This window comes from Astatotilapia calliptera, chromosome 3, assembly GCF_900246225.1.
Source record: "Astatotilapia calliptera chromosome 3, fAstCal1.2, whole genome shotgun sequence".
Lineage (NCBI taxonomy): Eukaryota > Metazoa > Chordata > Actinopteri > Cichliformes > Cichlidae > Astatotilapia > Astatotilapia calliptera.
The window spans coordinates 16,924,726-16,949,203 of NC_039304.1; the positions used below are offsets into that span (position 1 = coordinate 16,924,726).

Below are 24,478 nucleotides of genomic sequence, written 5' to 3' on the forward strand. Positions count from 1 at the left end.
ATTGAGCCCATATGTATAGTTTTGATTCTGTGTGGATGAGAGAAAATCTAAAAGAAATTCAAACTTGTGCACCCAATTTTTGATTTTTAAAGTCAATAAAGATTTATCCTGTACAATCGTTCCACCCTGGAAAAAAGCCAAAAATCACCATGGCATTCATGGATGAAAATTTCCAACCACAACTATACCTAACCTGTTTTAGTTTAAAGTTTGACCTATTGAAAATCCATAATGTTAAGTTAGCTTACAAACAAATAACTTAATATCCTTTAAACACGATTTACATACACACAAAGTGACATTTATCTTATTTGGAAAATTAAAAAACAAAAAACAACAAAACAAAAAAAAAACAGCAGTATTTAGTTGTACGTGATCGTTTTTGCACTCCAGGTCAGACATTTGTAGACTTCAGGAAAAGTATGATGCGCTGACTCCTGAAAAGCATGCTAGCCATTATGAATGAGAAGTAGAGCCGGTCAGTTTGATGGACGTGAGAAGCTGCAATGGCTAATAACATACAAACATTTTTTTAAATTACTTTTAACCAATCAGAAAACTATATGCAAATATCATGCGGTTAAATTTCACAGTCAAATGAGCTAAGTGAGTCTAATTTCACGAGGACCTATTTAACTGGGATGCTCGTGCCGCTCAAAGATACTGCGGCATTTCCTTTATACTCGTTGAGTCGCAGCGCTTGGTTGGTATCACTCCGCCGGCAGAGGAAATGCTCCTAGACCAATCACATCTGTGTTTACACCATCACCTGTCAAACACACACCCTCTGGTAGATTTTCTCTTTGAAAGGTAGGATTTCTAGGTTTATTTTATCTTTACTTTTTAATGCACATATGAATGCATTGGGGGAGTTAAAGTGTAGTTACGGTGGCGATAGAGTCGGTTCGCCTGCAAGCGACAAGCAGCCGGGGATAGCAAGCTTAGCGTCCCGAGAGCTAGCGTGCTGGAGCTGGTTATCCATCCGCCTGGCTTGTTTTTTAGCCGATTATCAGAAAGTCCTTGCGCCTAATCATGTCTGGCTGAGGTCGGCGCGAAGCGATGCGTGTTAGCTCAGCGAAAGTGCTTACTAATATTTTGAGACCTTTAGTTTGCTTTTAACCGATGTTAGTTAGTTAGGACCAGCCGTGCAGTGCGTCCTCAAGCTAGCAAGAAATACATCAGTCGGCTGGAGAAAGGTGCGTTTAGCGAAGCTGTTAGCTAGCACAGTGTACGGCTGCCTTTTTTATTTAGCTGCTGCAACTGATAGTTATAACGGTGCTCCTATTTCCTCCGTTTGTTTCTAGTTTTCTCGCCTAATGTTAGCAAACTAACATCGTGGAAGCAGGTGGTGACCCACAGTGGGAGCCCGTTTAACCCCCACAACCCTCTGCGTGCTGCGAAGCACCGCCACCACCATAACGGAAAGCGCATCTACTGCCAAAAGTCCCGCTTTTAAAACGTTCACTGTGGTAAAAAAACACACTTGTGTAATAGCTCCAAAATGTACCTGAAGTTAAATGACCCTAGACGGTTACATTACATTGTAACTCCATTAATTATTGCTGCTTCATTAATGTGTAAAGACGCATTTAGCGAGGAGCTAATTTCAGCTGCTTACATTACTGTGTCTCGGATAGTTTTATCTGTAAGAGTGCTGCACGTCCATTATTTATAAGCTCTTCAAAAGATTGTTTTTATGTTTGCTCCCACTGTGTAAAGTCTGAGGGTATCTTAAGACCCCACTGCCACTTAAGTATCCCTTTTATTCCCCCTTAAGTAACGTCAGTGTTAAAATGGTATTATGCTGTAATTGCTCTTTTAGCTTGTTCCATCCCGCACAAATATGATCCTGAAATATGACATTTAAAATGGCACTGCTCCTGTATCTGACCAGCTGGTTGCTGTTGGACTAAAGCTATTAAACACACTTTCAAGAGACACTGCAGCTTTGCTTACAGGGCAAAAAAAAAAAAGTAGTGGGACATCTATTTTTTTATTTATTTTTTGTCACATGTGGTGTTTGGAAGCGTTTGCTCTCAGGTTTCCTTAGCTGTTGAATTTGTGAAATCTCAGAGGGAGGATTGTTAGAGAGCAGAGGAGAGGGAGGGAATTGAGGAGGAGAGTGAATCAGCTCGAGACGGTATAAGGTGCAGTGCAGTGTGGGTGTTTACCCAGCCTCCGTGCTGTAGAGCTGTTTGATTTACCTTTGTTCACTTTTACTCTTTCTTTTTATTTTCCTTCCTGTGCATCCAGGAGCTGAAACACACACTCACACTGAAGCGCCTACGGTAGCCGCTAACTGGACGGACTCTCTGGCAATTGACCTTTTGCAGGTAAGCCTGGGCTCTCTTTCTACAGTTCTGGCAGACAATACTACTTCTGAATGATCACGTCCTCCACAGCTTTGTCTTTAGAGGGTACAACTGCTGGATCATTTGCAATGCGGGTGGACTTGAAGAGCTTGGTTCATATGGCATCCCTGAGAGCACACAGTCACGTTTAAGGAGAGAAAGCTCGACTGGAGAGCTTCATAGATGTTAGATAATAAAACAATAAAAAAAACCCAATCACTTACATTTTTATCGGAAAGATAAAAAACAAAACAAAAACTGTCTTAAAACAACTCAACAAAAGTTGTAAGATTAACTTCCTCAGCTGCTAATTGGACTCATAAATGTGTGCTTGTAGTATTCACTGATTTTTATTTTACTGCTCTGTTGCCATAAATAAAATAAAAATTCCCCTTAATCACAAGACTGCATCAGTGTTCCCAAAATGCACAGTTACAGAGTTCAGTGCCTGCCACCCCCTCACCCCCACGTCCTCACCCCCTCGCATAAAGAACTTTATGGCTGCAGCGAAAATAAATGAAATGATATGTTTCTCCTCAATAACATTTTATCTCAGATTACAATAGAAGTACACTACATTTTAACATTCTTTCTAATTCAAACTGCATTCCTTTAATATGTTAATATTTATACTTTAAACTGCATAAAGTGTATGACTATCTCTATAACTCATTCGAAGGCTTGTCCTTGAGTTTCTGGACATCGCAGCAGAAATGGGGTGCTGTCACCTTCTCATGTGGTCGGGGTGTAGCTTTAGCCTGCTGTGGGTGTAAATATACTGTGACAGCAGAGGATGCTGATGTTAAACATGGTCAAAGTCGCAGCATATGTGCAGCTAATCCCTGTGAGCTCAGAGAGTCTTCAGAAAACTTAAAACTTTTTATGAAGGGCAGCCAATCAGAAGAAACGTGGCTTAAATGGAGGATGGCCTCAAAGTGAGAGGAGCTAAAATGACTTAAAATGACTTGTATGTAGTGGATTAACTCAAGGGCCAAATAAGTATTATTTGACAGCTTCTTTGAAGGTTTTGATTACACATTTTAGAATACTTGTAGCAAGAACGAAGTGCTCTTTTTATGCCACTTAAGTTCATCGCCATCTCTTTGCTGTCCACTGTGTGTGTGTTAAATGCAGAGGACAGGCTGCAGCTCGACTTTAAAGACCCGCCAAAACAGCGTCTTTATTTATGTGCTGCTAGATAAATAGATGTTTTTAGTCTAGTTGTGCATGAACCCCTCGAACCTTGAGTTAGCAGAGATCTTGGAGGTCCTGTGGGTTATGTTTTGGACTCACAATCCTATGGGACCCACTGTTGTGATGCGAGCTGAGCAGATCTGACCTGTGATAGTGCATCACGAGGAATGTCCGCAGCAGTTGTCTTGGACAGCTCTGAGCGTTTGACCTGTGATAACCCCGTCCCCGAGGCTTCGCAGCACTGTGTGTTTATCTGACGCTTGTTAAGTGCTAATTGGAGCATCTCAGGTGCAGCGTGCAGCATCGGTGCAACGCGGCAGAGCCACAGAGGGAGTGTGGTTCTTCAGGGCCTTCTCTAAGCAGTCCTAGAGAGCACAGGGAGGGAAACAATGTGAAAGCAATTTGATCGTAGTTAGTGCTTTATCAGTCTGAGATTTCATGAAAACACAGCAGTGCGTTTCCTCCTCTAAGGTTCTGATTTATTGTTTTTCTTTAAAAAAAAAAAAAATCAATATTCCCATGTTTCCGTTTCAGTGGAATAGTGGAATAAGTCTTGAACCATGAGCTCAGTGGCAGTGTTGACCCCGGAAAGCTTTGCAGAGCATCGCAGTGGTCTCAAGGACCAGGAGATCACAGGTAACGACCTGCACCTTCCCACTTATTTTTATTCTTGCTAGAGTTTTCCCCTCACGAGCCCAAACTAGTGAGCAAATTATTAGCCCAAGTTTAATGTGTTTAGATTTTCTGATATGTGCATTATGTGTTTTTGACACAGGCTTATTTTTATTGTTGTTTGGTATCTTTGTTGTTAACAATCCTTCCCTACACATACTGTTTTCTTACTCCTTCCTTGCCATTTTTATCTTTATCTCTCTGGGCCAGGCTGCGTCCCGGAGGATGAGGCCTACATCCCTACCTATCTGGAGGCCTTCCCTCCACTGCCGGAGAAGGGAGCACCAGGGGAGAAGGCTGGAGAGCCGCCTTCGGCATGGGGGAGCAAGATCAGACCCATCAAAGCCTCTGTCATCACCCAGGTGAGGAGCCCACTGTGGGGACTGTTAAAAGTGAATGAATGCATTTCTCAGCTCTTTTAATGATGATGGCTGTAACTGAATTTAGCCTCAAGCCTTTTAGCTGCAGTAGAGCTGGTCTAATGAAAGATGCATGTTCTGGGAACAACAAGCAAGAAAAAAACACTTTCAACTCGTCTGTACCCAGGTGTTCCACGTGCCCCTAGAGGAGCGTCGTTACAAGGACAACAGCCAGTTTGGGGAGGGCGAGGAGGCCAAAGTGTGCTTGGACATCATGCAGCGAACGGGAGCGCACATCGAGCTGTCTCTGGCCAAAGACCAGGGCCTGTCCATCATGGTCACTGGCAAAGTGGACTCCGTGATGAAGGCTCGCAAAGAAATCGTAGCTCGATTGCAGACACAGGTAAATGCACTCGTACTACTCATAGTATAATTAAGTGATCTGGATTTGGAAAATATTGGGAGGATATACATATATGTAATTTTTTACTTTCTGTTTGAAAAGCTGGTCAGAGTGTGTACAAGTAATCAATGTGAGCAAAAAGTTATTAATGCTCTAACACAGGGATGTTAAAGTCATTTTACATAGTGGGTCAGCGTAACTGCCCTTTCTGTCAGTATAAAGAGATTTAACTCAACATATGAGATGGTTACGTTTAATTTTTTTTAAAGAAAAAAGACAGAAAAGAATAATTTCAATAGTACGTGTGAGGTCCTCCTCGTTGTAAATGTGTAAAACTCTGTTAGCTCATTGCCCAGAGTGTGCTGTATTTATAACACATACAAGAAAAACAAAAAGTTCTAGTAGATGCTGGAAAAAGTGGAACTTTTCAGTCATTTAATTGTTCACCTATTACCAAACTCTTTGGTGTGGAATGAATGACGCTGCAGGTGGAAACTTTATCAGGAGGAAAATCTGCAAATCTTAAGACAATAGTTTGATGCTTTATTGATACCGCAAGGGAAAATTTTTTCATTTGTTCAAAATCGATGTACTCCTGTTATCTGAAGCCTTCCAGTGGGCCGGATTGAAGTCTTTGCTGGGCCGATTCTGGCCTTCAGGCCTTATGTTTAATACCCCAGCTCTGTACGAAGTTAAAGAGACAGGATATCCTTAATATGGTCATCTCAGGTACACAGCGTTGGCCGCGAGCACAGGAGTTCCATCTGCCTGCTGTTCGAACCTCTTGTTTGTGAGGGGCAACCAATCAGAAGACAGTCTGTTGTCAGTATTTGTGCAGTGCAGGCTTTACATTTGTTATTCATTCTTGTGTGACTTGCAAAAACAGTGAAACCTCTGAAACTCAGATAAACTTAAACCCGCAGCAAAGAATTTGAATACGCAGCCATCTATCTTTGAACAAAAATCACTGTGAAGCAGAAACATCAGAACAGTGTAACCGGTGGCTAAAAAATGTTTTTGTTTCGCTCTGCGTAATGTTGAAACGTGATCCAAAGACACACACGGAAGGCAAATACCGGCTGCGGCTCGAATAATCCTATCAGGCCAGTTTAGGACAAAAAGTTGAGCCGGAAAATGACCATCAGCTCCCAGGGGTGGCCTTTGTGCCTCAGCAGCAAACATGCTGATTTCCACTTCAGTTGGTGCACTGAGCTGCAGTTACTGGTTGAAAAAAGTGCAGAGGCTCTCTGTTCTCTTTTCAAGGTCGAATGCTTTTTACCAAGTTTAAAGAAAACTTTGATAGTAGGAATTTTATGTCATCCTGTTACTTTCCCTGGTAGATGATGACTATTAAAAAAAGGTATTTTCTGTACATGTGCACAAAGCTCCACCAACATTAGAATTAAAAGGGATTTCTGTGGCTGTTGCTGTACCCTGATAAATAAGAAGGCTTATTTCCATTGGGAAACACTACAAATCTAACTTACTTGCTCCTGAAAACTTTCTCCTGCTCCTCTAGGCGTCGGCAACGGTCGCCATCCCCAAGGAGCACCATCGATTTGTCATTGGGAAGAACGGTGAGAAGCTGCAGGAGCTGGAGCTGAAGACTGCCACCAAGATTGCTATTCCACGCCCGGACGACCCCAGCGCCAACATTCGCATCACCGGCACCAAGGAGGGAATTGAGAAGGCTCGCCATGAGATCCTGCTGATCTCTGCTGAGCAGGTCAGACATGGGTGGGTGGATAGGGGGGTGGGGGTTGTTTTAATAACTAATTTCTGCTCAACTGAAACTAATTGGTCTCGCAATGTGAAAAGATGCACAAACAGTAGCATTAGGAACTAAATTGTTTCTTACTATTCAATATTGAATCGTGTTGAATCATCACCATGACGTCACGTTTGATCGACTCTTCTGTCTGCCGTCGTTCTCCTGCTCTTCCTCACCCACTCACCAGGACAAGCGTGCGGTGGAGCGTCTGTCCCTGGAGAAAGCCTTCCACCCCTTCATCGCCGGAGCCCACAACAGGCTGGTGCAGGAGCTGAGCCTTGAGACAGGGGCCCGCATCAGCATCCCACCGTCCAGCCTGCCTAAGGACGAGATCGTCATCACCGGCGAGAAGGAGGCGGTCGCGCTGGCTGTCAGCCGCATCCGAGCCATCTACGAAGACAAGGTGGGACTGTTTTCCAGAGATTATTCATGCCCCATCCTGCAGACATGGGACATGAGCGACTTTAAGTCCTCTTAGGTCAAAAATCCCCCAAAAATCAGATGCCCTGTTATGTTTACATTGAGTTAAAAGGTCAAAGGTCATCTCTTCCTCCTTTCAAACTGCCCAGACGATCAGCAGATCGAAACCCAGACCTTTGTTGGCTCGACACATTTTCATATTTAAATTCGTATTTTTCAATTGTATTATTTCTTGGTAATACTAGTCTGTGTTTGTGGAGCGGCTGTCTGATCACATTTGACTACCAAAGCATCAGTCAAATGTGGTACTCGAAGAAACAGAGACACGTGTTTGAGTTAAAGATAACAGCTAGGTGCTCTGGGTGTGCTGAATTTAAGCCTAATTTAAAGGTTTTGTAGCATTATTTGTTGACTAGACAAACTTTAAACCTCAGATCCATAGAAAATTGTTCAGAATAAAAGAAGTCAGCGTTGAAGATGGATTAAAGTCCATCTTTTTAATGGCCTGAACAGTTTTCACTGATTGCTTTTAACCAAATTTAGAGAGAAAGGGAAATTTTCTTAAAGGCCATTACTGTCCGAAGCGATTGAGCCAGAAAACGACCTCCACTGATGTCTGCTGCTTGGTGGGATCATGTATGGTTGTAAATTGTACCCCCTAGAATTGTGACCTTTCTGTACCCATGATGCTGCCTTTTTAGCATTTTTTTTTTTTAAATATTGTTTGTATTAGTTGATATATCTATTCTTTATTTCTGTATTTTATAGATGTGCAATGAGCTGCTGTATAGCCACCTTTACCCAATAAAAGCAGGTGTAACAGATTTATATAAAAGGACAAATGTCAGGTTCTTTAAAATAAAAAATTCAGCTTCTTTAAAATATCCATGTTAAGCGGGGTGAGGGTAGAGCAGGGCGATATGGCCAAAAATATTTATCACGATATATATTTGAAAATTTGCGATAACGATATAACTGACGATATAATTGATGCGAGACAAAATACAACTCCACAACATTACAAGCGCAAAAAGACAACCTTCCATTTATTTTCACTTAAACAAGAAGCTGGTTTTTATGTACATTAAAGCTTTATAAAAATGTAACAGTGCAAATGCAAATTCCTTGCTGAAAGTTTAACCAAAAGGCATTTCCAGTAGAAATGGGCTGACATATCCTGAGCATAACCATGTATAATATCCACTGAAGTTAAAAAGAGGTGCTTTGCAACATTAAACTGCAGTGCGCAGTACGTATTTTTTGGACCATAAGGCACATTGAGCTAAACAAAGCAGTCAGATAAATCAAACTTTATTAAACTCATTCTTCTTGCTTCCTCCACTTCTGTACCATTGATTCATTAATGTTGAATTCTCTGGCAGCTGCTCTATTCCCATGTTGTTGCAGTATATTAATGACTAACCTCGTATTGTGGATGGATTATCTCAGTTGTTCTCCTGACTGAAGTTTGGTCCGTTTACAGCATCCTGCCATGCGATTGCATTTGTCTCTAACCATGAGGAACCTTAACGTTAACTTTTATAAGTGGAAAAGTGTTAGCGTTCATCCTCCAGCTTCACTGTTTATGTTATGCTAACATAGCTGTGTCGCTAGCGATCACGTAGCACATCATTATATACCAGCTAGCCCAACTTCAGTAACCCTACAAATGTCACTGCTGTTTAGTTTCCTGTCTTCATTTATGTTGGAAGTGATAGCAGAGGTGTACGTTTGAATTTTTTCAGAAATCTCTCAGTCAGAACATGCTATATCATATTTAGGTAACTAGCGAAACTAGCGAGCTAACTTTCGCTAGCTTCCTGCTAACTTCTAACTCCGTTAAATGTAATAAATTTTGTTTTCATGGATGCCTGGAAGTTAAACTTCATAGTTACACCTGGTAAAGCAGCAATGCTGATCGTTTTATTAAAGATGAAAGAATTTAGACAGTTAACTCTCAGTGATGCTGCAGTGTTTGTTTGACCTGAAGTATACGGAGTTTAGGACCCAGATTACTCCCAGATTTAAGAGCATCTTAGTCCGACAAATACGACAATAACGACGGCCGCTTGCATGTTCTGCAAAAAAATGTGCTTTGTTGTGTATCTGACGGACAAACACCAAACCAGTTCCACATCACTGAAGTTGCACCATTTTTACAAACCAATTCTGGTTCATCTGTTTCACTCAACAATCGGCCATGTGCGTATGAAAACAAAGGCACTGCGCATGCGCGTTTTACTCATATTGTATCGCGATATAACGTTATACCGGTATTACCGTGAACGGTATAATATGGCCCAGCCCTAGGTGAGGGGGGGTTTAAGTGTGTCATTGGTTGTGCTGTTACAAACGTTTTCACAGTTATGCCTTTGTTTGTGTACGCGATCAAAGTGAAGCGTTTCTATGCCGACAGCATGCTAGCGTGTGGCTGTGAGCGTTCATGTGACTATTTCTCTGAGCTGCTGTTCATGTGTTTCAAATTCATGACTGGCTCATTGGACATATGGGAAGCTGAGTGGCTGATTGGAAATCATCCGATTCTGTCTGCTCCATCAATGCCTTTCTTTTTCCTCTTTTTGTTTTTGTGGTCCACTTGTTTGTGTCATTGACCTTAAAATACTTAATTTGCATCAGTACTCATGATGACGTGTTGTTGTTTTGTTGTTGTTGTTGTTTTTTAAAAAAACACAGAGTCAAAAATATCAAGCCAAAAATATAAAATAAAGACTTTCCGTATATGTCAGGGGCCTTTTGGTCAGAGTAAAGCAAGTTCGGTCATCACACTGGTCCTGTGCGTCTTTGTGTCTTGTCCAGAGAAAATTTACATCACAATATGCAAACTATGCATGTGCGTTAGATTTCAAGTGGACTTGCAAGCAGTTTAGCAGGAATAACGACTCCAGCTGCATTTGTCCTCAGAATATAATCAAATCTTTAAGATTTTGCAGAAATCCAAACAAAGAACAAAGAAAATGATAAAAGTAGGATCACATACTTAATAAAGGGGAGTCTCGTGTTTTTTATTTTCATGCATGATTTTTATTTGCTTTTTTCAGTCGTTTGTGCCAGTTTTTTCATCCGGGCTAAATTTGCATTGACATTTTAGACGCTCGGGTGTTTCTGTTACCCCGAACGACTCGCTGTGGGAAAGCAGCGCGCGGTTTAGTTTAGGGTTTTACTGAAGGACACGCATGACTGCAGGCAGCTCAGTGTGGCTATTTTGTTTCACCAGTCTTGTTTTACTTGTTCGCTCCATCTCATGAACCATAAAGCTAATCTGTACCAAAGGTGTTTGATTTAATGTGTTTCTGTATTTAAGGAGGTTATTTAGAGTTTGTGCATTATCTCAACTTTAAAGAAGCTCTGTGAGATGGATGGGTGAAGCAGAGGAACTGCGTGTTTGTAGCAGATGAGCTCCGATGATAGGCAAGCCGGAGATAATAACGGGAGAAAATTGGATTTCCCCAGAGAACAACAGGATGAGAATGCTAATGTCATTTAGTGCATATATATGATTAGCAAAAACAAATGTACTTTCTCTGCTGCCTTCCCACTTTCATCTGTCAGTCACCCTCCTTCTGTTCCCTTCTCCTTCCCCAGGGTTATGTCCGGTCTTTCTGTTACTTGACTTTTCCCATCTCCTTCCTGCTTCCCTGATTTCTTTCTTCTTTCTGTCTCCTCTTATGTTTCCATCCATCCCTCAACGAGCTTCTCGATTTACCCACATCCTCTCGCCACGATTGTCTTATCACTTGTCCATGTCCTCCTCGCAGAAGCGGAAGACCACGACTATCTCTGTGGAGGTGAAGAAGTCTCAGCATAAGTACATCATAGGTCCGAAGGGCAACACCCTGCAGGAGATCCTGGAGGCCACGGGGGTGTCGGTGGAGATGCCTCCTCTGGACTCCAGCTCAGAAACCATCATCCTCAGAGGGGAGCCTGACAAACTGGGACCAGCACTCACACAGGTCTACGCCAAGGTGAGAACACGAGAAAAATGTAATTAAAGGACAGAGATGGGGATTGCATTTTGCTTAATGTAATTAGCTTTTGTTATGGCAGAAATGTAGGGAATAAAAGTCCCTGAAGTTGCATTTACAGGGTACATCCAAGAGGTACTCAGACGGCCTAGATTTCCTTTTTTTTGAGACTTTATGTTTAGATGTATTTATTTTTAATAGTTCAGAGCAGCAAGATTAACAACCTCAGCAAGTACATCACATCCACATCTTTACAGTGAAAGAAATTGGGAGAGTTGGGCAATGATTAATCTATATGTAGTTTATCAATATTAGAGGCAAACATTTATGATGGATTTGTTGACCAATCCAGAAGTCATATAGCAACATCTGGTTTTAAGTCTTCCTTTAAACTTTGGTTTTGGGCTCCACCAGGTCAGGATACGTACTCCACCTCACCCTGTGTCTGAAACAAGCTGCTTTAGCTTCCGTGACCATAAAAGGAAATCCGTGGTGAGCTGAAGTCAGCTCGGTACAAGCATTGGAGACTGAGCGTGTAGAGTAGTCTGAAGCCTGAGCTTTGGCTCACAGGGATTACTTGCATGTACACTGATCTCATTTTAAATATTTAATATGGAAAGAAGGAAAAGCCCCATATAACCCCTTTATTTTAAGTTGCAACTAAGCCATTGCAGAAAAACTATTTCTGTGATTTGTCAGTGCAAACATGGTTTTAATGTTTTGTACCCGTTCAGGCTAAGAGCGTAATGGTGGTGGAGGTGACTGCCCCCGCCTGGCTGCACCGCTTCATCATTGGCAAGAAAGGACAGAACATCGGGCGGATCACACAGCAGCTACCACGGGTAAGGAAAGGAGAACAAAGAAGGCGTGGGGTGATCTGAGGTAAAAGCCAGAGATAACACAGAAGTCTCACATCCTGCTCCTGCAGCGTGACAGAAAGCTTTGTGGGGGGAGGCTGTGTTACGGCAGCAGTTGTTGTGCAAAATGGGACCAGTAAAGCAAAAAATGCTGGACAAAACACAGACAGAGAAAAGTGACTGCGGAGGACACTTGATTTTAGAAACTTGACGTCAGCTGAGATGAATTACAGCATGGAAGAATCAACACAGAAGGGGAAACGTCCTAACTGGCTTGCCTTTATTCCTGTCTGTGTGTGTAGGTTCACATAGAGTTTACCGATGGCGAGGAGCGCATCAGTCTTGAAGGGCCGACGGAGGAGGTGGAGCAGGCTCAGGCCCAGATACAAGAGATCATCAAGGACCTGGTCAGTGCAGACACACACGTACACCAACACAACAAAGCTACGGTAGACATGACGTGTATTGTCTTCTGTCACTGAAAGAAATATTGCTGTGTTGGACAAAGCTTTGGAAGAGCCGCACACACTTATGGTTCGGTAGACCCGAAGAGAGATAAGAGAGAATCACGTTTGATTGGTTGAGTGTTGGTTCACATTTATAAATCCAAATCTCCTTTTTCTTACCCGGTGTCCAGCTGGTGAGGATGGACTACACCGAAATCAACATAGATCAGCGTTTCCACAGACACCTCATCGGAAAGAACGGAGCCAACAGTGAGTCGATCGCTTTACCCCTGACCTGAAAACTAAACTGTAGCAAATCTGTCATACTCCCAGGTGGAGCCCTTGTTGCACCTCATTAGTTTGTCTCCCTACCTGCAAAACTAACAAAGAATATGTTTTTAAAAGTGCTTTTATTTCATGTTTTATATAATGGTAAAGATCATTTGATCCACACATATCGATGTATTTAGATTTTTCCTGTCAGTCATTCTAGTTGCTTTTAGTTTAGATAATTCAAATGCTGCCTGGGGTAGAATATTTAATGGAAAGCATCAAATTCAGGGTTTTGAGTGATTTTTAAACTGAAAAGTTGTCATGTGGCTGTCGCTGATCTCAGACTTCCTGCAGTGTTTGTGTTGTAAAGCAGGGAACTGGATTGTGAGTCATGAGTCGGGTGTTAGTGACCTGATTTTCGTCATGAGAGCTAGTCTTTGATAACAGATGTCAGGCTCTTACCTACAGCACATCAGTGTTCTCCAGCAGGTTTAAAACTGCTCCATCTTTGAGCATGAATCCTATCTGGCTGTTAAGTGATGACGTATGAGACCTGCTTCCAGGTCCAAACTGCGTCCATTAATGCTGTTGTGTTTTTAACATGTTTTAATGCTTTGTATCTTGTTCTGTTTAATCTGAACAAGCCCCTAAAAATAGTCAATGATCTCTGTCGGCCTCTCTGAGTTTTTATTACCACTATTCATCTGCAGCAGAAAAAGCGGAGTTTTTAAAAACCTTGCGATGTAACTACGGCCCATGGTTTGCCACCAGATGTTTGAACAGGTCAGAAAAGAGTCATTCTGAGGCTAACGAAGACTTGAATGAGTACATGAAGCTGAGGATCAGGATTTTTGTCATAGCGAGTAATCCAAACCACGCAGCAGTATGTTGATGACCAACCTCGTGCTGATGATCGATCGTCTTAGTTTTTCTGAAGTTTGGTCAATTTTCAGCATCTTTTTCCTGCCTTGCATTTGTCCCTAACAATCAGGAACCCTCATGTTAATTTTTTTGAGAGGAAAAAAAATTTAGCGTTCATCCTCCCACTTCCCTTTGCTCAGGTGTTTATATTATCCTAACCATAGCTGTGTAGCTAGCCACCACGTAGCACATCATTATAGCTAGCCCAACTTCAGTAACCCCACAAAAGTCACTGCTGTTTAGTTTTCTGTCTTCATTTATGTCCAAAGTGATAGCAGAGCTGTACGTTTTAGTTTTACAGAAATCCCTCAGTCAGAACCTGGTATATCATCTTTATATGAAAACTAGCGAGCTAACTCCCTGCTAACTTCTAACTCTGTTAAGCTTCATTAATCCTGTTTTCGTGGATGTTAAACTTAATTGTTACACCTGGTAGAGCAGCCACACTGATCATTTTATTAAAGATGAAAGAGTTTAGACACTTTTTAACTCTCAGCGATGCCACGGTGTTGTTTTGAGTTTGGACCTGGAAACGTCTGAAGGTGGATAGACGCTATGAAACATGGATTTAGCTTCTAAAGTGTCCTGCAGAAATCTTTTCCATCCTTCATTTCTTTATATCTTGTTAGATAAATAGGAAATGGTTGCAGCATTTTATTAAAACGTGCAAACATGTACTATATAAGACAAAACAGAGTTAGTACAATTCTATGGAGCTTGAACTTATGTTTATTCTACTACTTCAGGCTTGGATGAATGACGAAACATTTCTCCCTCTCAAAACACTGCATGTAGATAAAAAGAACCAACTTTCAAAACCTTTTGGACACGTTTTCTTCTAAACATTTTAAGAGAAATAGTTCTCTATGGACTGATTCTTATTTAGCGCTTTTTGCTCTCCCGGATCCTTCAAAGCGCTTTATGCAACATGCCACATTCACCCATTCACACAAGCACTTTCTTCTCTGCTTTAAGTGGTTACCAGCTAACACTGACACACATTCATACTCCGATGGATACTTGTCCTGATGTTTGTTTTTTAAATCATGGTCTCCTTTAGAGTATTAGGGGCAGTGAAGCAGGACATTCTTCAGGTTGTGTTTCAGTGTGAGTGTGCCGGTGTGAGAGTGGGTGATGTCAGGTTTTCACTCTTATTTCATTTCTGCTGTTTTCCCTGTATCACTACAGTAAATCGTATCAAGGAGCAGTACAAGGTGTCGGTTCGAATCGCGCAGGATTCTGAGCGAAGTGGCCTGGTGCGGATCGAGGGAGATCCTAAAGGAGTACAGCTGGCACGCAGAGAGCTCATGGAGATGGTTCAGAGGATGGTGAGAATGGACTCAAAGCATAGGTTCATTGGTTTGATAGAGCCAGATGACATAAAGAGCTTTATTTCTTACGTTTTTGTCATTTCAAGGAAAACGAGCGCACCAAAGATCTGATCGTGGAGCAGAAGTTTCACCGGACAATCATCGGACAGAAAGGAGAAAAAATCAAAGAAGTTCGAGATAAGTTTCCCGAGGTGAACGTCCTCTGTGACCCGAGAGTTTGTCTGGCCTTGTCATCACCGTTCAATGATTTGTTTTGACTCAGCTGTAATGTAATTTGGTGATTATCATCTCGCTGCCTTCTAGGTCATTATCAATTTCCCCGACCCGTCGCAAAAGAGCGACATCGTCCAGCTGAGAGGTCCAAAAAATGAGGTGGAGAAATGCGCCAAGTTTCTCCAGAAAATCATCGCTGACCTGGTACGACCCTCTGTTTTTGTCGTCTTGCCTCTCCCTGTCCTCAGCCCTTACACAGGTTTCTTTCTCTCGCAGATTGAAAATAGCTTCTCGCTCTCCGTTCCCATCTTCAAGCAGTTTCACAAGAACATAATTGGCAAAGGGGGCGCCAACATTAAGAAGGTGAGATTTATTTTTTTTTACAGGTTCTGTCCAAATCTGACTCCTAAAATTATTAGATCAGAATGTAGCGTTTACGACAAAAACTAACGGCAGACGCTCGCACTGCCAGATCCGCGAAGAGACCAACACCAAGATCGACCTGCCAACGGAGAACAGTAACTCGGAGATGATCGTCATCACGGGCAAGAAGAACAACTGCGAGGCGGCCAGAGACCGAATCCTCGCCATCCAGAGAGAGCTGGTGAGACATGGTTGCTTTTGGTTGATGCTTGAAGAGTTTTGAAGAAAATAGATTTTTAAAATCTACTTTCTTTTTGTTTCTTGGATGAATAATTTATTAAATCTTTCGATTAGAGTCATATCCATAGACGATCAGTGGAGTTGTTAACCTGAAAAAACACTCCTAACTTGCATTAGGAAAATCAGCGGGTTGCTTGCTGGCTTTAATCTTATTTTATATTTTAAAGAGTCGATATAAACTTAACTTCTTAAATAAACGGCATCTTTGCCATTATGGCAGTTCTAGACTTAAAAAGCAGAATTTAATTCTCCCTACACCGCTCGACTTTTTGAAACCACATATGCAGAGATGAACTATTAGATATGGTTCTGAGCCAAAATCCGGTTTCTCTTGTTTTTTTTATCATCTCTCCAATCCCACAGAAGGGTACAAAATTCTCCAAAGTAATATTAAAAAGAGGAAAAAATGACAGTGGGTTAAGATTTCTTTGTTAAAAGAAGCTGGAGATATTATATCTCTTGGCTGGCCTGGGAACACCACCGTATCGCCCCAGATGAGCTGTAGGAGGTGGCTGAGGTTCCCTGCTCAGACCTGCCCTCTGCAACCCCAGCCTGGATGAGCAGCAGAAGGTGGATGGACTGAATATTTATTGGTTTCCTCTGTTGGGAATTAATTACGTCTTCTAAAATGTTCGTCTTTGTCCTCAGTTTTTAAACTGCATGAAAATCTCAGCCTGTCCCTCTCCGTCCCTCCAGGCCAACATTAAAGAGGCAGAGGTCACCATCCCAGCCAAGCTGCACAACTCTCTGATTGGCTCAAAGGGCTGCCTCGTGCGCTCCATCATGGAAGACTGCGGCGGCGTCCACATCCACTTCCCCTCTGAGGGCTCCGGCTCCGACAAGGTCACGATCAGAGGGCCCGTCGGTGAGGTGGAGAAAGCCAAGAAGCAGCTGCTGCAGCTGGCGGAAGAGAAGGTGAGCAGGAAAGAGCGAATAAATAGAAGAGGTGACTAAAAGTTTAAATACTTACATCCTCCTCCCGTCCTCTGCCTTTCGCAGCAAGTAAACAACTTCACCGCTGAGCTGCAGGCCAAACCAGAGTACCACAAGTTCTTAATCGGACGGGGCGGGGCCAATATTCGCCGCGTCCGAGACCGGACGGGCGCCCGGATCATCTTCCCGTCGCCTGACGACACAGAGCAGGAGCTGATCACCATCGTAGGGAAAGAAGAAGCCGTACGTCAGGCCCAGAAGGAGCTGGAAAGTCTGGTCAAAAATCTGGTGACGACCTTTGTCCTACAAAACATCACCATTTAATTCATGTCTTGATTCTTGATTTTTCAAATCAACAATCTCGCCGTCTCCCTTTGCAGGACGACGTGGTGGAGGACAGGATGGTGGTGGACGTTCGCCATCACCGCCACTTCGTGTGTCGGAGAGGACAGGTGCTGCGGGAGCTGGCTGAGGAGTACGGCGGCGTGGCTGTGAGCTTCCCTCGCACTGGAGCGAACAGCCAGCGGGTCACGCTGAAGGGAGCGAAGGACTGCGTGGAGGCCGCAAAGAAACGCATCCAGGAGATCATCGAGGATCTGGTGAGAGATGGAAATCACGTAGAGACAAACGGTCGCTATCTGCACTCAGGTCAAAGCTGATTTATAAGAATCTGACTGTGTGAAAGTCACAGAAATGCTGTCAAAAGTAGCTGCAAGTTTTCTACTTTGGACAGACATGGATGTTATTTCAAGGACGCTTCAATAAGCTCATTATTTATAATTGGAATCGAACCTGCTCCCGGTGTGCTCACCTTTTGTGTTTTCTTCTTTCCTCCTCCTCTCTCTCGAGCAGGAGTCCCAGGTGACCGTGGAGGTGGCAATCCCTCAGCGCTACCATCGCGCCGTCATGGGCCCCAAAGGCTGCCGCATCCAGCACATCACCAGAGAGCACGAGGTGCAAATCAAGTTCCCCGAGAGAGACGACAGCGCTGCAGGTTAGAAACGACCCACGACGTGCACCCGCAGCTACGTCCTGCTGCTGCTGTGAAGATGTTGCCGCTGCAGAGGGGTTTATGTTGCAGTTTAGCACACTAGGTTAGAAATGAGCAGGCCTTTCTCAAGTTTCCTCCCTACCTGCTCATCTGTCCGCATCAACATTTAGAACAGCTGATAAAGGGAAATTAAAATGTCAAAGAAGAGACGGGAGAAATAACGGTCAGTCAGTGTTATGATTGTTGACGCTGCATAGTCGCACAGCACTGTGCACTTTCCCTGATGGCAACACAAACAAAATTAGCTGTTCCTAGCAGAGTCGGGTAGAGTGTAATTCTTCAATCCTTCAAGTTCCACCAGATCACAATCTATTGATGGCAGTGAGTCTGTAGCATGTGTAGTATTTCGTATTCTTTTACATGTATAAAAAAAAATCAGTGTTTAAGAGTTGTATATCAAAATATAAACTTTTAATCCCTGTTTTTCTCATTGTAAACTTGCAGCTCAGGAGGTTTCGCCACAGGAGAACGGTGAGGTCAGTCCAGAGGCGGAGTTTGTGCCCCGCAAGTGTGACATCATCACAATCTCTGGGCGGGCAGAGAAATGTGAGCTGGCTAAAGCAGCCCTGCTGGTAGGCGCTATCTTCATTAAGCTGAGATGTGACGCTGTTTAATGTTCATTAATATCTCTGAGCACACGCTCTGTGACTCCTCCTTCAGGCGTTGGTGCCCATAACAGAGGATGTGGAGGTGTCTTATGAGTTGCATCGCTACATCATTGGCCAGAAGGGCATTGGAATCAGGAAGATGATGGAAGACTACGAGGTAAGGCGACACGCTGCTGCTCTCTGGTGCCATCTACTGGGACTTTCTATACCCGTGCTTTCCAAACGTGTGAACTTTGGGGTTTTGTGCACGTAGGTGAACATCTGGGTGCCGCAGCCTGAGAAGCAGCTGGATGTGATCAAGGTGACGGGCCTGGCAGCCAACGTGGAGCGAGCCAAACAGGGGCTGCTGGAGAGGGTGAAAGAACTGCAGGCCGAGCAGGAGGACAGGGTACAAGCACACACTGTGTCATGTTTATCATCACAGTTCAGTTTTTCATTTGCTTCTCGTGATCGTAGCGACAGATTTTCAGATTATTCATCATCCACAATCATTACGCCATCCATCCAGATTAGACAAACCTCTTTAAAAAAACTTTGAAAGGGGGAAAAAATGGAAGCACAAGTTTAATTCTTAAAGTTAGGAGATTACCACAGGGGTCATGATTTCCTGATAGCAGTGAATGTGTAGCGTGTGTAGTATCTCTTATTCTTTAACATGTATTTAAAAAAGAAAGAAAACAGTGGCTCTGTCTCCTCTCAGGCCCTGCGTAGTTTCAAGGTCACCATGTCTGTGGATCCAAAGTTTCATCCCAAGATTATCGGCCGCAAAGGAGCCGTCATCTCTCAGATCAGAAAAGACCACGACGTGAGCATCCAGTTCCCCGACAAAGGAGACGAGCAGCAGGTCCGTTTCCCTTTTTTGTCTTTTCCTGGCTCTGTGCCGAACCGTTCCCATTGATCACTTCAAATCCTTTCCTTTTCCTCCCAGGATCTGATCGTAATCTCGGGGTACGAGCGTAACGTGGAGGAGGCGCGCCAGGCCATCCAGCAGCTTGTCGCTGAGCTGCAGGAGATGGTGAGCCAAGACGTTCACCTGGACCCGAGGACCCACGCCCGCATTATCGGGGCCCGCGGCAAAGCCATCCGCAAGCTGATGGAGGAGTTCAAGGTTGGTTTGGATCGATTCATAGATCGCTCGTTTTGAAGTTAAACGAGGAAATGTTTGATCTTCACTCCTCTGGTTTCTCAGGTGGATATCCGGTTCCCTCAGCCCGGGTCGGACGAGCCCGACAAAGTGACGGTGACGGGCCTTCCTGAGACGGTTGATAACGCCATCGATCACCTGCTCAACTTGGAGGAGGAATATGTGAGTTCACTGAATATAAGACAGAGATGCAGTTACAGCACACGTCCTGCACATGCGGCTAAAATTCCATCCTCAGCAGTGATGAACAAACGCATTTTAGGAAAGGTCATGAAATATGAGATGATTGGGTTTTACTTTAACGGCGTTGCATGATTTTTAAAATCACAGGAGGTCAAAATGACCTCTTTGGCGGTTCTAGGGTTAAACATACCGAGCATGCTTCTCAGTCAAGCGCTAGCAGTCAGAAACAGGACGCGATCTAAGAACAGCAGCAAGGTTCAAAGCAGCACAGAGGTACAAGAGGAGACGACTTTGAAGGGGAGATCAGCCAAATTTAAATCTGGTTGTTTTGCTTGTTTTACATTTCTGTATTTTTAAATCTGTTTTTGTTGGATTTGAGGAAATATTCATGATATTAATGAACTCTGAGGTATAATAATCATAATTAAAACCCACCGATGAAAATGTGTTTTTCCAATAAATTGTGACAGAAATCCCCCCAAAAAACACTTTATCTGTTGCGGTTCGCGAGTTATTGTACCAGATAAAGAGATTTGTGGTATATTTGCAATCACGTTTCTGTTATTTTGTAACTATGTTTTAAATTTAATATATTGCTTTACATGCCTTCGGGGTAACAAGTAGATCCACAGGATCCCGGCCAGGAAATGAAAATCATTCTGACTCATCAACAAAGGCTGTTTTCAGGAGCAGTTTTCCTTCTGTTCATCTCTCTCAGCTGCTCAGCGTGACGGAGACAGAGACTTTGGCAGCTTACATGAAGCCTCCATCTCGCTACGGAGGGGGAGGCGGAGCAGGTGGAGGGGACGACAGCAGCGGGGGTCCGGCTAAGGGCTTTGTGGTGCGGGACGCTCCCTGGAACGCGGCTGGGAACAAGGTGGGATGTCTTAGTTTAATGACATGATCCTGTTGTTAGAGGGATGTCTGTGCAGTAAGGGCCCATCAGACCGTGTGTTTTCCTTCCAGGCTCCCGACATGAGCAGCGCCGAGGATTTCCCCACGTTCGGGACAGGCGTAGCCCCAAAGCAGGCATCGGCCTGGGGCCCCAAGAAGTTCTGAAGCTGTTCATCTGGAGAAAAACCAACAAAACTTCTGTAAAGTAGACGATGAGAGACAGAACAAATCTCAAATCTAATTGCTGCTCGCCTTCCCCTCCTCTTTAGTGACCTTCCTTTTGTCTCTCTTTCTCTGAACCACCCCCTCCTCACTGTTCTCCTAACAACCAGCCACAATGAATTCTGGGAGAACTATTCCTTCTTTCTTCCTCCTGTCTCCCTGAGTACCTCCTCCTCCTCTTCCTTCCCCCGAGAGAAAAAAAACATTGAGTCCTTTGTCCATAGTTTTGCTGTCCTGCTCTTCCTCTCGGTTCAACCACTTTTGTTTGTTTGTTTTTTACTCCTCCTGCTTCCAGACTCCGCCCCCACCCCTCAACATCACGTCAGCGCGGTACATAAGAGAAGTTTGACTTTGTCAGAGGGCAGCGAGGAGGCATCCTCACGTACCTGACGCAAACCTAAAGAGAGGAGAGTGTGGTTTTGTTTTTTAGAGCGAGAAGAGTTTGTAAGCACCGACGACTTTTAAAGATTTCCTCTGGTTTTTACGAAGAGCTTTCTCATTTCCAGTTCGCTAATGTGGTGCAGTGGGCTGTATCCGTGCGTTGATGGGCTCAGGAAAGGTTTTTCCACCCATGAGTCTCTTTAAAAAAAAAAAAAAAAAATTATTTCCAAACTGGGAGCAAAAAAAACAAACAGCTGCTGTAGTTCTTTTTAAATAATAAGTCAGAAGACGTGGAAGTCCTGCACTGGTTGTTTTGTAATGAAGGTTGTTTTTTTGTTTTTTTTGTTTTGTCACAACTGTTTTATTTATTCAGAAAAAAACAAAAGGAGCCATTTCATTTGAACTACTGTGACCATGCGTTTTTATAAAGCACTCGCTGTAGCTTGCAACCTTGCGTCTGGGAGTGAATGCTGTACGTCAGGGGTGAGAACATGTTACTAGTTGTTCGAAGTGTACAAAGAACTTTTCGCTATTTTTTTAAATCTGTGTGGGATTCTTATTCTTTTTGTTGTTGTCGTTGTCCTTCTTGTTGGTTTCTGGTATATTTGAAAGACTCTGTATGCGTGTGCGCGCGTGCAAGTTAAGATGTATATTTGAAAGAAGCTGAACCAAACTTTTACTTGGTCTTTGTCCGTTTGTCTGCTCGGAGCTCATCCTGGAGAGTTTTTCTTGTTTCTTTTTGTTTGTTTGTTTGTTTGCTTTTTTATTTACCTTCTGAACTCATCTTTAATTCAGACGTGCTGCTTAAAGTGACATCTCTGTTCCAGGATAAAAAAAGAAAAAACTCAACCATAAACAGCCGCACTTTGGTTTCCTCTCCTTCAGGTGCTTCATTTTACGGATATTTCGTAGCAAAAAAAAAAAAAAGATGCCCTTTTTTTGGTTCTGAGACTTAAAATGTGAGCTCGTTGCTAAATTATACAACCGACCCAGACTTCAAGCAGTTTAGCTAAACCGTGCTTGTGCCTGGAGGTTTAAAGGAATACTTGATCATGTTGGAAAATATGCTAAGAATTAGCTGAGAAAATCAGAGCAGGCGATTGTCCATTAAAGCAGGAGGAACTGCAGCTGAACTTCAGTTAAAGATGACTCTGCCGTGAGCGGCACTGCCATCATTTCGCGGCATCAGTGACTTAAAGTGGACCTATGCCTTATTTTCTGTCGTATACATTTATACAGTGCTCATTTATTAGACCACCACGCAGTGTAACGTTTATACTACAGCTGACCTAAATCATCAGTGTTGGTAAATGCCAAAATAATTATGTTTCTATAATTAGAAACATGTTTCATCCATTGACTTTAATGTTTATTAACATTAAATTATGACTTATTATTTAAGTCGGCATGCTAAATTACAGTTATTTACATGAAATCCTGAACAGAAAATTTATTTGGGTGGTGGATTATTTCCTGAGTTCTTAGAGAAGTTGAGAGTAACCCCTCAAAATTGTGAGTTATTGTTGTATTTGCATAATAAATAATATCAGTTGTTATTATATTTAGTTTTAAAGCGCTTATGATGGATTTCTAACATGTTTTCTAGTTTTTAAGACAAGTGGTCTAATTTGCTACACACTGTAGACTGTTACAGTGACGTATGATTGTATTTATATGGCAAGAGTTTAAATTAGGGCTGTCAAGGTTCACGCCTTAACACGTCATCATGATTCAAATTTAAAAAATAAAATAAAAATTGTAACATATTTAACCCATTTGGAGTGCAGAACTTTTGAAATGCGTTGACAGACATTTCCGGGATTTTGAGTCATTCTCCATTCCAGATGGGTTAAAATTTTTAATTGCGTTAATCGTGACGACAGATTAATTCTGCATTACTATTGACAGCCCTAATTTAAAGTTATGAGATTACAGTCTAGAAATAATCCATATGAGCTAAAAGCTCACACTTCACTCTTCTAAGCGGTGTTTTTTTTTCTATTATTGGACCTGTAGGACGTCAGTGAGCGCAAAGCCCCACCCACTTGCTCCTTATGACAACCAATCAGAGGAAGAAAAGAAGAATAAGAGAAAAAAAGCTTGTTTAGACCAGTATAAAGCATGCATGTAGCGTCCCTGTCATAAACACTCATTAGCTAACGACTTTAGCCAGTGAGCATGTGGTTTCAGTCAGACGTCCTCCTCATCACATGGGAAAAAGGACGGCAGCAGCAGAAATGAGTGGGTGAAGTTGTAGGAGCTACATCCATCTTTTAAACTTTGTGATTTCAGAGAAAGGATGAACTGAAAGACTCTAGCAGGGTCCAGGATGCCAGAAATGAGGATTATTTCTACGTGGCGCAAACAAATGATGCAGGTGGAAACGAGCTGAATAAAGTCCACTTTAAGTCTCGCTCGCTCGTTGAAGTTCGGCTGCTGGTGGATATTGCAGGCTCTGGTTGGAAAAGTGACCCTCTGGTCGTCCATGTGCTCTCTGTCTGTCAGTGTCCTCAGAGATTAGCTCACCTGTGTCACTTTAATTCACTCAAAGGAAAGATGTTCTCATGCAACTATTCCCTGTAAATGAAGCTAAAGAGGCAGAGTGAACAGCTCTGTTAGCAGACGATAAAAAATTAATAAATGAATAAAAAATAAATAAATCTCAGGGTCCAACTTAAAAGTGAAGCTGGTGCAGAAACAACTTAACCGCTGAGGATGGATTTGCAAAAGACGCCGACTATGCAACCCAGCAGGACCACAGAGTAGATCAGGCCCCGTCAGTACTACAGTCAGATCTTTTGTTCGTGGAGCAGCAAACTCCCTCACTCTGACTTTCAGCTGCCACTTTGCTGGGTCTGCATTTTTTATTTTTTTTATTTTTAATCACATTGTGTGTGCTTGTTGTTAAATAGCAGGATGGAGCTTCTCGCGAAGCAGCCGCTGTTTCTGTACAGAAAACAAAAAAGCTATGAAAAATCCCACTATCGGCCTTAAAGAGTTACAAGTCACCAGGATTTTGGAGGTGGTGTGATTAAGTGTGCAACACTGCAATAACGTGTCAGTGACCAGACTTTTCTTTTTTCCTACTGGAAATAAAATGTGAAAAAAAAGGAAGCAAAAAGCACCAGCTGGTTTGGTCTTTTCTTTTCAGCATCTGTTTGTTTTTCAGCTCAAAGGGGGAAAAAACAGACTTTACCCATCCATG

General features: G+C 42.9%; 1 protein-coding gene across 2 annotated transcripts; it reads left to right on the forward strand.

Moving 5' to 3' along the window:
- The first annotated feature begins 679 nt into the window (after window positions 1-679).
- On the forward strand, window positions 680-21,952 carry hdlbpb (high density lipoprotein binding protein b). 2 transcript variants are annotated; one of them, XM_026162093.1, is made up of 28 exons: window positions 680-810; window positions 2,254-2,333; window positions 4,080-4,181; window positions 4,428-4,579; window positions 4,764-4,979; window positions 6,499-6,705; window positions 6,938-7,153; window positions 10,947-11,153; window positions 11,888-11,995; window positions 12,313-12,417; window positions 12,648-12,726; window positions 14,839-14,978; window positions 15,068-15,172; window positions 15,285-15,398; window positions 15,471-15,557; window positions 15,667-15,798; window positions 16,554-16,772; window positions 16,857-17,078; window positions 17,171-17,389; window positions 17,643-17,784; window positions 18,286-18,413; window positions 18,502-18,606; window positions 18,703-18,837; window positions 19,150-19,293; window positions 19,378-19,557; window positions 19,639-19,755; window positions 20,495-20,653; window positions 20,743-21,952. In XM_026162093.1, the coding sequence occupies exons 3-28, from the start codon at window positions 4,106-4,108 to the stop codon at window positions 20,833-20,835; spliced, it is 3,807 nt and encodes a 1,268-aa protein (XP_026017878.1). In that variant the 5' UTR covers window positions 680-810; window positions 2,254-2,333; window positions 4,080-4,105; the 3' UTR covers window positions 20,836-21,952. The 2 variants fall into 2 exon arrangements, with proteins under 2 accessions (XP_026017878.1, XP_026017880.1); XM_026162095.1 differs by lacking the exon at window positions 680-810 and adding an exon at window positions 863-1,196.
- The last annotated feature ends 2,526 nt before the right edge of the window (window positions 21,953-24,478 follow it).